This window comes from Nicotiana sylvestris, chromosome 4, assembly GCF_000393655.2.
Source record: "Nicotiana sylvestris chromosome 4, ASM39365v2, whole genome shotgun sequence".
Taxonomy (NCBI): domain Eukaryota; kingdom Viridiplantae; phylum Streptophyta; class Magnoliopsida; order Solanales; family Solanaceae; genus Nicotiana; species Nicotiana sylvestris.
Genome location: NC_091060.1, coordinates 180,678,443 through 180,696,854, shown reverse-complemented (window position 1 = coordinate 180,696,854; position 18,412 = coordinate 180,678,443). Strand labels below are relative to the sequence as shown.

General features: G+C 30.8%; 1 protein-coding gene across 1 annotated transcript; it reads right to left on the bottom strand.

Annotated features, from left to right (window-relative positions):
• Window positions 1–3,826: 3,826 nt before the first annotated feature.
• Window positions 3,827–5,214, bottom strand: LOC104213293 (heavy metal-associated isoprenylated plant protein 44-like). The gene is made up of 3 exons (XM_009762768.2): window positions 5,056–5,214; window positions 4,462–4,534; window positions 3,827–4,361 (listed from the first exon to the last, which is right to left on the bottom strand). The coding sequence occupies exons 1-3, from the start codon at window positions 5,065–5,067 to the stop codon at window positions 4,162–4,164; spliced, it is 285 nt and encodes a 94-aa protein (XP_009761070.1). The 5' UTR covers window positions 5,068–5,214; the 3' UTR covers window positions 3,827–4,161.
• Between the last annotated feature and the right edge of the window lie 13,198 nt (window positions 5,215–18,412).

The window sequence follows — 18,412 nt, the reverse complement described above, 5'->3', positions numbered from 1 at the left end:
TACACCTGGAGAAATGGATTCAAAATTAATGTGGTATCTGTTTGAGTAGACGGAAGGTGTCATTTCACCTGAGATTGGGTGGGTTCTCAAGTGAGGCACTTGAGTGTTCATGGAGTGTGGTGAGTTTTCCCCATTAGAGTACTCTGCTAGGAGAGGAGTAGGGGACACATAGGTATTTAGGTAAGGGTAATTATTTGGGCTGGGTGCTTCCGATTGGGTATGGACCCCAATTGATTTGGTATTGGCTTGGTGGCCCAAGGCCACAATTTTAGTAGTGTATGCGCCTGAGGTTAGGCTATTGATAGGGGCTTCCTTGTAGGCATCATTAACGGGCTCAGTTGGATTTTTGGTGTCAACTCCATCAGGACCAATTCCCGTCTTGCATTTGGCGATGTACTTGGGCTGGGGCCTCATGTGTTGGGATACTAGGGAGTGGGGATGGTATTTAATTTATTTACAGGGCCACTAGGCCTATTGTAATTTTTGGACTGCATATTATTGGACTTAGAATTATATTTAAAATTTTTGGTTTCCAGAAACTTACCAGAGTTTGCATCGAACATTTTTACCTAGATCTTTTGTGATTTTAGTGCATGAGGCTGATTGTTTTCGTTTCCGTTGTTCCTTCCCTTCATCGTTTGTTGACTTTTTTTCTTTCGTCTAGGGAAGATGACTATCTTCCATCTATTGTCCTCCCCTTCCTTGGTGTTATCCCTGAATTTTCAGGGGCTTCTTGTGACAGCGATGGTTGGAATTTTTTAAAATTACAACTTTTTGTTATGGGACTAATTCTTCCAAATGTTATACATAATGTGCCTTCACATTCATAACTCACTGCTTGCTTACGGTCACTAATGATTACTGATGTTTCCACTGGGGTTTCTAAGGTACTTGGACATAGATGCATGAATATCTTCCTCTCAACGTGGAAGAGGTGCATGAATCAATTTTGAGTAATTTGCCTAGTTTCCTACCAAATTGTTTTAATATTTCTTTGTAGTAAAATTATGTTGGTAGTTGGGGTAGGACAATCCATATGGATGTGGAAGAGAGAGAGTAGTTTTTTGTGGGACAAATTTTGGTTCCCATTTACGTACTGATAGGAAATTCCCAGAGATGAACCATGGCCCTAGGTGTAGTGCCTTACCCATATTTTCCTCTAGACCGAATTTGACAATGAAGAAGTCCCATCCTAGGACAATCAAGATTAACTGTTCGGATGATTTTTATAGATCAATTAGTTTAGATCGAAGGTAATGGTAAGACATTCTATGACCAAAGACCTTTATGATAACTGAGAAGCGCCATGGTTAATATAGGTGGTTCTTGTTGTCTTGTGAGAAGACGATTGAGCCTTCAATATTTTTTCCTTTATCATCTTTGATGACTGGGGTGATTCTCATCATAGTACTCCATTTGGCTTTTTGCCTGCTTGTCAAGTAGCTTTTCCTTATAGGAATGTGGTGTTGTTTCTTCTACATTAATTTGACTATTCTTGTCCAGTGGTATAATTGGCGGTGTGGTGGTTGTGTCCATGTAGGTATTTTTAGAGAAGGGTTAGAGTTTCTCTATCTAAGATTTCTTCTGGAGGAAGCTATCACAATTGAACGGATCTAGTTTTGATATTAAAGCAACCTAAACGCTTAAACTAATAAGCATATGTAATTAACTGTGTCGTTGAAAATTAATATATATTATGGCTAAGAATAATATTATTGTACCATATTAGGGCTGGGCATATATCGGGGGAAGCACACAGTTAGCCGCTAATTAGAACTGTATTTACTCTTAAACCACTATTTAAAATGTATTTACTCTTTAGCCAGTGCTTTGATAATTTTTACCTGCCCGGACGAAAATACCCCTATGCTAGACATGGTGTCCTTAGCTTTATGAATGTTGTATAAATATTAAGGACAAAGTGTCATGAATTAGCACCTTCTGTTTTAAACTTTAGGACATCATGTCTTTAACTTCATATGTGCAGTGTAAATGTTAAGGACATGATGTCCTTAACTTCATGAGTGCTGTGTAAATATTTAGGACATCATATCCTTAACTTCATACATATAGTGTAAATGCTAAGGACATAGTGTCCTTAACTTCTTATTGTGTAAATATTAAGGACGTGGTATCCTTAACTTTATGAGTGTTGTATAAATATTAAGGACAAAATGTCCTGTATTTGCACCTTCTGTTGTTAAACTTTAAGACATCATATCCTTAACTTCATGAGTGTTGTGTAAATATTAGAACAAAATGCCCTTAATATTTACACAACACTCATAAAATAGGGTAAAACCGTCTTTTCATATTAATTTTAATAGAGTAGTGGCTATTTTTGCACACATTAAAAATACTTAATAAAGCTAAATACCACTTTAAAAAGGGGTTACCCCACGCTATAGGGGTATAACCGATAGCACGAACCGATAAAATACTATTGGTTATCGATATTGAGTTATTGGGTAAATAGTTCGATAACGATTTAATGTTATTTGACTATTAAGTTATCGGTTCAGGTTTCAGTTTGCCCAATTTTATTAATGGTTTAACCGATGGCCCAATAAGGTTTAACAAAATTATAATTTTACTCACTATGTATATAAAGCCACCTTATGGCTTCATTGTTTCATTCTCTCAATATCTCTATGCAGTTACTCTTCATCTTCAAACCCTAATTCTTAGAGTAAGTTTTAAACTTTTCTGAATTTCTCATTTTAATTCTTCAATTAAAAATTTTTAGTTCTAAACTTTAAAAGAATTAATTGTTCAATAGATTTTTAGTTTTTCTATTTGTTTCTTTTGTAACACTAATTCTTGAGTATTTATAAGAATAGGATTTTATTATTTTCATGTGAATTATGCCCGCCCACAGCGAGAAAGTTAGTAAGATTAGATTGTTGAATGTCTTGTTCCTTACTCCTACTAACTTATAACTTTGAAAATTAGATCATTCATTAGGATTTTCAAATGTAAGGAAAGTTTTCTTTTTCTAAAGTTGCAATTTAATCCCTCTTTTCTTAGGAGCAAATATTCAGTTCCTTTCTCTTAACAATATGATCACAATTTCTATAATAAAATATGAAATTTTTGGATATTTTTTATTTTTATTGGGTAAACAGATAAGGATCGATAACCGACTAAACGATACCCGATAACCGATATCTTATCGATTCGGTTATCAGTTTAGCATATTTAAAACCGATAACCGATATGCCGAATAAATAAATTCACAATCAACCGAACCAACCGATGCCCATTCCCAAATTAGCAATTTTAGGGAGAAAATATTGGATTCAGCCATAATTTAGAAAACTTGTCGAGGACAATTATACTAATGTTAGTTATGTTTTATAAATATTAATCTTGTTAATGCCATTCATTTATTTGCTTCTTTAGATGTTAACGCCACTTGCAAAAATTCAATTTTATCTGTCGTCCAAAAAGCATGAGTTCAACCAATTTCTATTCTTTCTTATATAATCACTCTATATTGGGGTACCACCGAAGGATGTGATGCAGTGGATGAGACTGCTCTTCACTTAACCAGAGGTATAGAGTTCGAGCCTTATGCGGCGTGAATTCGGATATAGTCGGGCTTCAATGTGGGTACGGGACACCGAACACCGAACGAGAAATCAAAAAAAAAACTTTATATTGGGGGGTATTTCTTATTCTTTTTTCTTTATTTTCTGACGACCCGAGATTCTTTCTTTATCTTTTTTACTTTTACACAACGAAACGAAGTACATATTATTGCTTAAATGCAATCCAAAGACGATTAATTGACCATTACATAAAATACTTGAAAACTGCTCCATCATTGCTCAAAAGAAATTCAAAACTCTTCCATTTCATTTTTGTATACACTGCTTCCAAGGGGAAGAACATATAAAGAAAGAAAGAAAGAAAGAACAAAATGGTAAGTATTGAAGAAGAACAAAACAACACATCTATGTTGCTAGCACTCTCCAAAAATATTATCGTTCCTTTATCGAATTCTCTAAAAATATATTTGGAGGTTCGGATATGTTGCACTCCGCAACATTTTTAAAGAGTCCGAGTAATATTGTGTAAATATTACATTTAGAGGATCCAACATGTTACGTCAGCAACATTTTTGAAAAGTCCGAGCAATATTGTGTAAATGATAGGTAGCTAGAAGAAGGAGAAGTTGTTAAATCTAAAAGAAGAGTAAGAAGCAGAAGCAGCGTAAGCCTGAAGAAGTTCATTTTGAGCAGACCAGAAATCTGCTTTAAGACCACCTCGTCTTATTGCTTTTAGTATTTTGTTCTTGTGAGCATACCCTATCACCACAACTTTTTGACTGTTACCATCCACTTCCACTTTCTCTATTCCTGGAATTTTTCCCCACAGATATATCAATTTGAATTGCCTTATAGTAGGAAATTTGATCAAGAGAGAAATTAATGAACTGAATAATTAATGATTAATTACCTCTTAATTTTGACAGGCATTTACGCAGTCTTTTCTCATGTATTCCAACCATATCTACTTTCAATTCAACTGTCTGGCAAAAGGGAAAAAACCCAGATATTCATGCAAATTAATTAGTTTATTATAGCATCAAATGAAGAACTAGCTAGATCAATTGTTACAAGTGGCAAAAAATAAGAGAACAATTTATGATTATAAAATAACACGTATTGGCTGTTGTTATCAAGAAATAATCAAACACGCAACAATACATAACTATATACGTATCAAATATTCCAAACAAGTTAATCAACGTTGATCGCTTCATATTTATGTGTTCATCTAAGCAACCTCCACTTCCAACCAAGAGGTTGTGAGTTCGAGTCTCCCCAAGAGCAAGGTGGGGAGTTCTTGGAGGAAAGGATGCCGAGGGTCTATTTGGAAACAGCCTCTCTACCTCAAGGTAGGGGTAAGGTCTGCGTACACACTACCCTGCCCAGACCCCACTAAGTGGGATTATACCGGGTTGTTGTTATTGTTGATGATCTAAAACCAATAACAACAACCTATCCAATGTAAAGAGAAAGGAGGAAAAAGATATGCTAGTGTACAAACCTCCATGTTCATGGTATGAGAGGTGATGGACCAATCGAGTGGCTAATTAAGCAAATAAATGGACAGACAAGTAACAAAGAGGAAAGGATGATATATATTGATCGATGACACAATGAGGAATATGTATGCTAGAAAATGGTAAAAGGAATAATAATGGATAAAAGACATTGCAAGAGGCAACTTATATATATGTGTGAATAAGGAAGAAAGAAAAAGTTGGGGGAAGGGAATAAACATAGAGCAAAGTGAATCTTGGTGATGGGAATGAACTGCTTTCTTTGATTTGCTTTATCAAAAGGATCAGTAGATTGCAAGTTAACGATGAGGATTCAAACAAGGAAAACCAAGAAACAAGAAATGTGATATACACACACACTTGGTATAATCGGACAAGTTTTATTTTGTGTCTCGTACAACTTACACTAGTTGTATGAGGCTCTTTTTTGTCTTACAAATTTTTGGACCCCAATCTTATACTTCTGGGTCCACAAAAATCTGGGTCCATAAAACTGTGAGACAAAAAAATTACCTCATACAACTAGCGTCAGTTGTACGAGACACAAAATAAATTTTTTCGTATAATCGAGTTCCACATCAAGGCTTTTAATTTCTACTGTTACTAATATTATTATACGACAAATTAAATGACATGGCAGTAAAAGCTCGAAGTTCAAAGCTCCCCTCTGATCTGCCTACACTAAAGCAATGTGGGCGTTAAGAAGCATTCCCAATGATTGGCCTTTGACGAGTCCAACTTATCTTTTCCTCTTTCTCTCTTTTTTTGGTTTTGTCTTTAGAATTTGTTATGTGAGTTACAACAACAACAACAACCCAATATAATCCCACTTAGTGGGGTCTGGGGAGGGTAGTGTGTACGCAGACCTTACCCCTACCCTAGGGTAGAGAGACTGTTTCCAAATAGACCCCCGGCATCCTTCCCTCCAAGAACTTCCCACCTTGCTCTTGGGAAGACTCGAACTCACAACCTCTCGGTTGGAAGTGGGGGTTGCTTACCATCAGAGCAACCCCTCTCGGTTGGAAATGGGAGTTATAAAAATAACATATTCGTGTATTCCTACGAGTAGGGTATAGGAATGCTAGTATATATACAAATCTTAATCTTATCTTGTGAAGGTAAAGATATTGTTTTCGGTAGACTGTCGGCTCAAGAAAAGCACAATCACATCAGTAATGACAACAACCAGAAAAATAATAGAACCGAAGCAAACGAAATACTATGAGTTAGTATCTTTCTTAATTAACCAGTGATTTCTCTTTGTGGGGAGAGAAAAAAAAGAGGAAATGAAAGCTGCCAAGCGGATCTTCGGAAATAAACTACAAGAGACAAGTTTGATTGCATAATATTATACACAACTTTAGTTTGGATTACAAAACAATAAATGTACGTAATGGGAATAATGGAATATCGAAGTATTCATGTTCATAGTTTCGAACAAGATCAATCTTATTTAATTTAAAACATGTGATTGTTCTACCTTAAACATCATGACTTTGAAAAGACAATATGTCCATTGGTCATGTTTGGACATAATGCGACAGGACAAAAGTTATATGTGCAGGAAAATGGAAGATCCCATTGTGTCTTTCAATACTCCCTTCGGTCCAAAATAAGTGATTTTTTGGCATTTTTCTTATGGTCCAAAATAAGTGATTTTTCCAGATTTCAAGAATGAATTAATTACTTTTTTCCTGTATTGTCCTTGGAGTAAATAATGTTGGAATATGTGTTAGGAGTATTTATGTGAAATAGTAAAGGTTAATATGGTCAATTTCATTGCTAAATTAATGTTAAAAGGTGAATTTCTTAATATGTGTGAAAACATCCAAAAAATCACTTATTTTGGACCAGAGGGAGTATCAAGTAAATTTGTGAGGATTGTTTGGAATTAACTCTATAAATAGGAATCCAATCTTGATCTCTGGGTTTTTTTGTTTTAAAATTCATTTCTTTTGGTCAATGAGCTTTGTTTTTTTTTTTTCCCTTTCTTGATCACATTCCATGTCCTCGGGAATTTCAACATTTGCTTTGTTCAATATGAAATACGTTTTCAATCTCATTTTTAATTGAAGATTTGATTTCTTGTCTCTTCATTTGCTTTCCTTTCGTTTTTATGGTCAAGCAATCTTGAAACAAACATATTAGTCTTCGTTTGACAACTTTTAAGAGCCATAATTGTAATTTGTAAATTTTAATTTATAATCGTATATAGCTCAGTTCAAATGTTAACTTGGATGACAATTAAGAAGAAACAATGCAATGAATATATAATTAACGAGCATTAAAAATTAGTATAACATATGGCTTAGTTGGATTAAACTTGTTTAAGTATAGAGTAGTGACAAATACAAACAAGGAAAGTGCAATTTGATACTCAACATTTAATATTGAGTGCGAAATTATCTTTCATACAAGAAGGATGGGTGGAAATGAGTTAATATGGTGAAGAGTTAGATTTGCTTCACTCTCCTGGAAAAGAAACCAAATTTGGGTCTATCAAATAACCATTTAGTCCTTTTATTTTCTACTAGTATTAGTACCCGCGCGATGCGCGAATAATTAAAAAGAACGATCTACACCATAAAATTTAATATGTTAGTGCTAATACCATCTTTACAACCAAACATTAAAAATATTTTAAGACTCCAGTAAAACTTTCATTCCATCTCCTAATAAATGTTCCATAAAAAATAATGATACTATACAATTTGTTTGATATGAATGTTCCACAAAAAATAATGATGCTATACAATTTGCTTGATATGTAGCACGTGCCTAAGGGAACATTTTTGTAGCAAATGCTCATTACATATTGCAGTGCATTTTTCAGAAGTTGTCCTCAGTATTGAGGTTTATCACTACAAAAAAAATATGAGTAAAAACTCAAGAATTTCTGGTAAACCCCTGTCACTAACATTTTGGAAAATTGAAAACCTAATTATGCGTAAGACACCTTACATTTCCTAATGCTTGTATTGAAAGTACGAAAATCCCAATAGTTGTATGAATTCGATCTCCCTAAAATAAAAAATTTGAAAAGAAATTTAAGTTAGTAAGGCGCATAAGTTGAAGAAAATACATCACAACTCGAAAAAAATAACATGTAAAAGAGTATGTACCTTTTCATCTTGAATAATTAATTCAATTAAATTAGAATTTTCTAGTTTCTCGCGATCTGGAATGTGTCATAATCTAACAACACGACCCTTTAAATTCCAACTCATTTTGGACATTAATATTTCGCTGATATAGTTATAGTTTGGAGCTATACTTTGCAGAAGTTTGTGTGGAAGCTAAACCCTAAGTAATGTAGAGAAGCCAAACATAAGCAAAAGTTGTTTAAATAAAGATTCCTAAGGAAAGACAATCTAGTAAATCAATTTTTAAGTATATGAAATCCTAATTTTTAAAAAGGTATGTGTAAATCAATTTGTATGAGTGAGTGCGCAAAAAATGATATGGATCTTCATTTTTTAGCTTTTGGCTTATTTTAATTTTCAACATTTTTTTTGTGGTTAATTAAAATTTGTTAACCACCAAGCCTTAATTTTTCTTGTCTTTTTCCTTTGTCCTCTTGTTTATTTTTCAATATTATTTCCTTTAATATAATATAGATGTAAGATACAAAATGTTTATTTAATTATTTCTCTCTTAAAAAAGAATACCTACAATAACTGAATTATACACAAAATTTAATTAAAAATATCTATAATAATGTATATTGTTCGTAAATAAGGTCAGATACAAAGCTTGTACTAAATATAGAATTATTATTTCAACTTAAAATTAATGTGTAAGATACAAAACGAAATTTTAATTGATTCTTTCTAAAAAAAAGGATACCTACCATAACTGAATTATACACAAAATTTAATTAAAGATACCTATAATCATAGTATATTGGTCTGCTTAATGAAAATTATGTCTTTTTTTTTGTGTGTACGACCAAAAGATTCTACTTTGATCATTAAAAAGAGAACATTTTAGTTTAATTAATTCTTTCTTAAATTTTTCAGTCTATTTTTAGCATAATATAGACGTAAGACAAAATATTTATTTAATTAATTCTTTCTTGAAAAAGAATACGTACCATATTTGAATTATACACAAAATTTAATTAAAGATACTTATAGTAATGTATATGATACCTATATTAATATATATTGTTCGCAAATAAGGTCAGATACAAAGCTTGTACTAAATATAGATTTATTATTTCAACTTAAAATTAAGATCCAAAATAAAATTATAATTGATTCTTTCTCGAAAAAGGATGTCTACCATAAAAGAAATCCTTAATAGTATTAGAAATCGATGATCCTGTAATTTTGTATGGCAAGTGTGAGTAATCATATATTGTCATGTCACAATGATCTTTTTCTTTTACTTATTTTTGGACTTTGGTCCATAACACATTTTTGGAAAGAATTTTTTCTTTCCATTTTTATGTCAGCAGAATATTTCATATCTTTTTCTCTTACCCATATTAACTCAAAGTATTAATTTCATATTTCAACAGAATATTTGTCATATGTAATATTACTCCAAATATGGTTATATATATTCACGGACAACTCTATTTCATATTTCATTCCCACCAAAAAAATTAATTATTAATTAGATACAAAAGAACATCAAATAATAATTTTTTGACGGAAACCATGAACTTATATATAATATAATCTAGATATGGTAATATATGTTCACGGATAGCTCGATTTCATCTTTCTTTCCCAACAGATTTTTTATCCAATTAATAATTAGATACAAAAGAATATCGAATAATATTTTTTTCAATGTTATACAAATAGAATCCAACAAATAGATTTCATAAAAGTGCCAAGTGGCCTTTTCTCAATACGCCACTTGGCTTAACTTCATGCTTCATTACTCTCCTTTTAATATAATATAGATAGATTGAGTAAGATCTTATTTTGCTGCTTGACTTTATTTAATTTTTATACTCAATAAATTTTTAATATCATAAATAAATTTTAATTTTATTTTATATTTTAACATACTCCAAAATATAAATAGTCATAGATTATCTCAATTTACGTATTTCTGTATTTTTTATTTTTTTCTATTATAGTTTTTTAATGTTTAATTAATTTTTCACTTCCATATTTCTAGCTAATATAGAAAAAAAGCTATGAGTGGATCAATATATAGATATAAATATAGATATACATATAGATACAAATATACATGTATAGATTATATTTGTCTAAGATCTATTTAGATTATGTATAAGATTCATTAAACTACTTCCATTAATTATATTTTTATTTATAATTTTTAATAATTAATGTTGTCTTAAAATTGCCAAGTGGCTTCATTTTAGCTTGCCACTTGGCTTAATCACATGCTTCACTACTCTCCTTTTAATATAATATAGATATAGATATGTTTCCATTTATAATTCAAATTTTTAATGTTGTCTTAAAATTGTCAAGTGGCATTTTCTCAATATGCCACTTGGCTTAACCTCATGCTTCACTACCCTCCTTTTAATATAACTAGTATTAGTACTCGCACGATGCGCGAACACAAATATCAAATTATAATTTGAGTTTTTGGAATTACCTTAAAATTTAAAACTTCCAGATAACATGTTTCTTTTTATTTATATTTTTATTTTTTATCCGTAACAATCCAACTCCTTTGATTTAGTATTTGTATTTTATTTTATGGTCAATATTAAATAATAGTAAACATAATTTTTGGGATATGTCTTGTTTGAGCATATTATTTAACAAAATTCTTACTACCACTTTATGTTTAGCAGAAGCTAAGCGCTAGAAAAGCGCGCTAAGAAAGGTTGCTTCTGTCGCCCTTTCTGTGCAACAGTCCACCAGTAGCGGAAGAGAGGGTTACCGTACATACAAGAGTCTTCCAGTTCTTACGGAAGCTCTTTCTTACCAGTCAATCAAGTAGTACAAGAACTCTATCTTATCTTATAGCCCGGCGCGGCGGGTCGCCTTTTAAATTAAGTAGATAGAAGAAAGTCTTAAATAGATAAGGAGTAGGTGAGTGAGTGAGTCCTCACTGACCTGAGCGATTTCGATCACCTAGCAGGCCTTTTATTTGGTAGGTAACATCGCCAAAGCGTATCATCAGATTTGACTACGAAGGAAGGAACTCGAAGTGAAAGGGCACCGTCTTGTGCAAGGCAACGATAGTTGGCCCTCTATCATCTTCTATCTGGTAGACTTGGTAAAAGGGCCCCGACTTATTTCCAGAATAAGAGTTCGACCGCGGCTTCCCCCTTTTTTTGGGGGGGATCAAGTTCCTTGCCAACTGCCACCTATCGACCCCGACAAATTTGAATAAGTCTTATCCTTCTACATTTTCACCCAAAATAACTTTTTCTTTAATCTTTGCTTCTAGTTATTGCATTATCTATTACTTAATAATGTTATATTCATGTAATCTTTTATTAGCTTACCAATTGACTTGATATCTTGCTTATTGCCCTTTTGATAAATATATATAAATATAAATTTTTTTATTCCTAAAAGCTAATTTATTTTTGTATTTTTATCCTCTTAATTACTTGGAACTCTTTTTTCATTTAAATCTTTCAATAATATTTTTGAGTATTATTTAATTATTTAATTTCCTTATACTTAATTAATTCAAAGTATAAATATTCTCACACTATCTCTATTTTCCTCTTTATACATCCTCTTCCCTACTATGAATTTTTATTTAGTTTTTTACATTAATATTTTACCAATAAACAAAATATATAATATCACGTTTTATTTTAAGTTATAACTTTGAATTAGTTTAAAATATTAATAGATAAGTTTTTTCTTATTATATTTTAAATCTATTAAATTGTCTTATAACTGTTTTTTGTATCACGTGTAATTAAATTTCTTTCTCTTTTAACATTAGGATACAAATTAGACTTTAATTTTCGTTCATAAAATTACCCACACGAGATATTTATTTTGTATTTCCTTAGTTTTAATTTGTTATCCAATTTTTAGTTTTTTATCTTGTAAAATTTTAATTTTGTAGTCCTATCCATAGTTTGAGCGTTTTCACCTTAATTTTAATCTAAATCTCAAGTTCAAATTGTCTTTCCCTTTTATTTCTTATATTAAATATTTTTAAATTTTTGATTATTGCTATTAAGTTACCTAATATGTAGTATTTTATTTTCTTATGTGGCTTTCATTAACATGCCTCTTTATTTAATATCATAATCTATTTATATCCTTTAATATTATTATATAAATCGATGTATGATTTTTTAATATTGAAAAAAAAATTATTTTATTTAAAATTAATACTCAAAATTATTAAATAGTTTAAATTCATTAATAATATTTTTAAGCATTATATATTTACTTTATTTTTAAACTAATTCTTAATATAAATAACCTCGCATTATCTCTAATTTATTAATATTTTGATATTTTTTAATTTTTTTAAACTATTAAACTTCAGTTATGTGGCCTTATTCACATCATGACCTTTTTTGTATCATACTTAAAAAAAAAATTTATATCAAATTTAAATAAGTTTTATCCTTTTTTGTTCTTTATGATAGAAATTTTGATTTTTTCTCTGTTTGTTTCTTATTTTGGTATTGTATATTCAATACTTAATATTATTAACGTTGTCATATGCTTTTTATTGGTTTACTTGAATTTAATATCCACTTTTATCACATTCTTTTTAATATAATATAAATAATAAATAAAAATTATTTCAATAGTAACTTTGACTCTATTGCTCATATTCTTAAATATGATTTTTCTTATCATATTAAAAAAAAATCCCATCTCAAATTCAAATATATCTTATTCTTCTATTTTTTTCATTGGACCACATTTTCAAAAATCATCTTATACTTTCAAACTTAACCTAGCAATACTCAATTCAAATATTACTCGTAAAAACTCTAATTGTTGTAGCAATATTTTTACTATTATTTTAAGAAATATTTATTTATGTATAAAATATTTATTTGTCTGAATTGTAAACATTAATATAACCTCATCATTATATATATATATATATATATATATATATATATATATATATATATATATATATATATATATATTACTATTTAATTATTTTTCCTACCATAACTGAATTATACACAAAATTTAATTAAAGATACTTATAGTAATATATATTGTTCACAAATAAGGTCAGATACAAAGCTTGTACTAAATAAAAAATTATTATTCCAACTTAAAATTAATGTGTAAGATACAAAATAAAATTTTAATTAATTCTTTCTCAAAAAAGGATACCTGTCATAATTGAATTATACACAAAATTTTAATAAAAGATACCTACAGTAATGTATATTGCACCAAAATAAGGTCAGATACAAAGCTTGTACTAAATAAAGAATTATTATTTCAACTTAAAATTAGTGTGTAAGATACAAAATAAAAGTTTAATTGATTCTTTCTCAAAAAAGGATACCTACCATAACTGAATTATATATAAAATTTTAATTAAAGATACATACATTAATGTATATTGTACCAAAATAAGGTCAGTTACAAAGCTTGATCAATTAATTAAAATTCGTCCCTACCATAATTATACAAAAAAATGTTAACTAAATTATACTACTAATAGAGATTTGTATTATAATTAAAAAATAATTTTTATTGAACTATTACTTCATTAATTATGTTTTCATTTATAATTCAAATTCACCAAGTTGTCTTAAAATTACTACTAATGTTGTCTTAAAATTACCAAGTGACTTTTTTTTAACTTGCCACTTGGTTTAACCTCATGCTTCACTACTCTCCTTTTAATATAATATAGATATAGATTATATTAGTCAAGCAACAAGCCATGATTGAATCAAATTTTCAAACGGGTTATTTCAATTTTTGTCATATCAATCAATGATTCTTTTAATTTTTAATTTTTATATATGACACTTTAAGAAAAGCAAAAAATTATGCACAATTTAATTATCCTAAAAAATTAAAGCATAAGGAAAGTGTTGCTCAAATATTTAAGCACAATTTATCAACCTCTTAATAAATGTGGTAAATAGTTAAGAGAAGTAGTTTGATTAGTTATAAATGTAAGAATAAATAAGCTGGCAACAACAATCCGGTAGGGGTGTTCACGGTTCGGTTTGATCAGTTTTTTATTAAAATCAAAATCAAACCAATTTAATTGGTTTTTAAAATTTTAAAACCAAAACCAAACCAAATTAAATACAAACCATCGGTTTGGTTGTTATTGATTTGGTTCGGTTTGATTCGGTTTTTCGGTTCTTAGTAAGCTAATAATAAGTCGATAATAGTGAAACAACACTAGATAATAATTTGAAAATAATTTACTAAATTTATACTTTTTTATAAATTTCTTTCGAAATTGAAAGTTTATTTACCTCTTTATATGAAAAGAATGAAAAAAAAACAACTAAAAATTTGCTTTCTCAAGCTTTAGCTACTGTAGTCCTGCAATTTTAGTTTGCTTTCTTACTCTTTATGGTATGATTTTTTTTAACTCTCTGTTAGGCAAAAGTATGTGCGCAGGGTTAGAGAATTAAAGTGTCTTAAGGAAAAGAAAATTGACTCATTCCTATTGTTTTGGGCTTAAGCAATTTTTTAAGATATAAGTAGGATAAACCAAAATTCAAAATAACAATTAAATTGCATAAAATATTTAAAATTATTTAGAAAAAGATATTATATTGTATATAAATAATAAAATTTTGTATATAATTAATCGGTTTGGTTCGGTTTTTTTATAATAGAACCAAAACCAAACCAAATATTATCGATTTTTAAAATTTAAAACCAAAACCAATCCAAATTAAAAAAAATATCGATTTACTTAATCGGTTTGGTTTGGTTTTCGGTTTGGATCGGTATTCCTTCAAACCGTAAACAGCCCTACAATCTGGTAGTGACACCTATCCAAGAGTATGTCGCTTTATAATTATAAAAATATCGTTATTTTTTTTGTTAACTATCATTTATATTAGTTTTTTAATTAAGATGGGATATCACAACATTGAACTAACAACCTCTCTTATTGCAATTTTGGGTTGGCTTTAATTCCATATAGATTTGTTGTTTTTAATGGAATATCAAAAATAATTCAAAACGTAATTTAGGATGCGAAAATGGTTTTGATAAATAATGGGTAATTATGAATGCGATTTATTAATGCCAATTACTGAATGTGACTTATAATTCGCAACTGATGTTAGGCTAAAAATCCATGTTTTTGCATGTAATTTGCCTTGCACTATAACTCAATCTTGTTAATTTGGTGTAAATATTTGTGACGCGAGCTTAATAATGGTATTTATATGTGTAGGAGTCAATTTGAAGTGATTTGGCAAGCTTGCATGCAAAGTGAAGTAAAAACAGAACAATTTGGAGGGAGTATGAGTTTGGTGCCCAAGTTGGTGCCAGGCACCAACCAAAATGCCAAAGGCAGAATAGTGAAAAATTCGGTGTCCTGGTAGGCGCCATGCGCCAAGCAAGACGGATAAGGATGGATTTCGTCCTAATTCGGCTAGGACTTGGTAATTTCGACCCTACACGCCCCTAACATGTATAAAAAAGGTTCTAAACCTATTTCTTAGGGGAGAGATATTATTGGAGAGGCAAGAAGGCTACGAGAACACTTGGAAGCAACGAATCACAAGAGTTTTCTCTTCCGTTCTTCCTTAATCTGTATTTTAATGCTTTCAATTATATCATGATTGTTAGTATGATTATGAGTAGCTAAACTTTCTAATCAAGGGTTCGATGGAACCTTTTGAAGGATGATTTTTCTGTTGCATTTTATATAATTGAGCCGTTGGATTTCTCTACTTGTTCAACTACGTGTTTATTGTTGTTGATTGAATGGACATCAATTGACTGTACCTATTTAGTGTGTATTGCTTGGAAAAGGGTACATATTTAGGTAGTTGTTGAACAACATCACTCCTAATGTATGTGAGGAATCAATACGGAGGGTTTAAAGGTGGGATTAAGAATAACGAAACCTTGGTGCGATCTTAGTGAGCGGTGAATTAGTGTCAGCCAGCGTAGCTCAGAAGAATATGTCTAGTAAATTGTAATAGTTGCTCGGAAGAGAATTACGACACCCGAAGTATTCACGATCGATAGAAAATACTTAGGCGAAATTATAGAAAACATAGCGGAGAGAATTCCGATAATTGGGATCATAACTCTAGGCCTCCTTAATCTTGTCTCTACCCCTTAGTATCTTTAGTTAATAATTCTACTTTAATTAGTTAGAAATAAAATCTCAATCTTTATAACTTCAGAATTTGTTCAAACTCGTCTTTTTAGTGATAGTGAACATTTGTAGCTAAACCTTGGTTCTCTGTGGAATTCGACTCCCGACTTGTAAATCGGATTATATTTGCAACGACCGCTATATAGGAGGCACAGTTGGGTGTGATCAAATTTTGGCGCCATTGCCAGGGAACTAATGGTGTAGCTGTAGGTGCACATATTACTAGTTGCAAGTTTGAACTTTTATTTTTATTTTCTTGTATTTGATTTTTTTATTTTTGTTTTACTTGTTGATTTTAGAAACATGACATCTAGGAATTATGGAAGTTTCAGTGTTGGTAATTCTGCTTTTGATCTTCCTTATCCTCCCCCAACTCCTTATGATGATGGTTTTACTTTTTCTTGTGAAGTTAATAGGAACAAAGAACCTGGGAATGCTGACCTGATGGAGATCATGGATATGTTGAAGTGCTTTATGGTATAATATGATGAGAAACCACTAGAGATACAAAGGCAAGAGGCAACTTTTCGCAACTTGGAGGCTCAAGTGAGTCAACTAGTTGATCCTTGTAAAGCACAACAAGCTGACATTATGGATAGTAGCCAAGAAGAGCATGAATTAGCGACAGAAATTGTCATTATAATGGAGGAGTTGAGAGTAGAATACGACCAAACCAACCAACTAGAATTTGATGATGTCGATGTTGAAGACGTGATACTAGAGTCAACCGAGGACATTGAGGAAAAATATTTATTTGACTCTAGTGTCATTAGTGTAGAGGATGTTGAACATCTCGAAGTTCAGGTATTTAAGCGTATTGGACCTCATTGCAAACACTCCTCTACATTGTGTTTGGATGGTGAAATGAGAATGGATCCTTACGAGCGTAGAAAGGAGACAAGGGAAGAGGTAGACGAGCCATATATTTTGAAATTTTCAAGGCCGTCTAGGCAAGATGATACTCCTCAATTTAAAGCCAAAAAGTACATAAGGAATTATTTAATTTTTAGCTTGCAAGAATTTACACCATCCCAATAGCATGATCATAAAGCAGAATCAAAACTTGGGATCCAATTCATAAGTTCGAAGTGAAGGCAGAAAGTGATTCACGTCGTGCCGCGACATTAAATTAGGCGCTTGTTGGGAGTCAACCCAACTTTACTGCTTTTTATTTTTATTTAGTTTTTTTATTTGTTTATTTTTTTAATTGTGTTATTTTTGTAGTGTATTTTTTATTTTATTTTGTAGGACCATGGAAAATAAATCCATTGGAAGAAAGCAAAAGTAAACTAGATGGTTGATACTAAGTGTGAGGTATACGCACGAAGGACCAAGCTTGGGAGAAGTCTGAGTATCCCATGAGTTGCTGATGCTTCGACGTTTGGCCTACTGGGGAGTTTCTGTCACCTTCTTGTTATTTATGATTTGCATTGGGGACAACATACAATTTTAAGTGTGGGGTTATGAGATTGTTTGGGTGATTTTCTATGATATTTTAGTTGTGTTAGTTTAACTAACTTTAAAAAAAATTGAACTTTTCCTAACGATGAATCTCTTAGACAACTTTCTTGAGGGATTAAGGTCCAATAAAAAGAATTCTAAAAATATTTTTTTATTATTGTTAGTTAGTCGTAAGTAGATAATAATCCCCCTTGATTTTTCTTTTGCCATCGATTCTTTTTTAAGGGATGTAACTTGAACCGGGTAGTTTGTTTTATTATTTTTTTTTATTTTTTAGAAAATCTAGGGAAGAAAATTTGAGTGTCCTATAGGCCTTTTAACTTGTTTGATGCTAACATAGTTAGGTCGTAGCATGCAAATTACCTTCCTTACATGTTTTAATGATAATTGATGCCGTGAAAGATTGAATAGCATGTCTATGACGCTTTCTCTCAGTTAATTGACTCATTGTTCATGTAGTGCTTTATTGCTTAATACTTCTTGACTTTGTGATTACTTGCCTAAACTTGAGAGTTGGAATGCAACCATACTGTATGGGTCGAAATATGACTACACGTGGATCAACATTAAAAGGAATAGTGAGGGATCGACTAAGCCGTGGTCGTATTCATA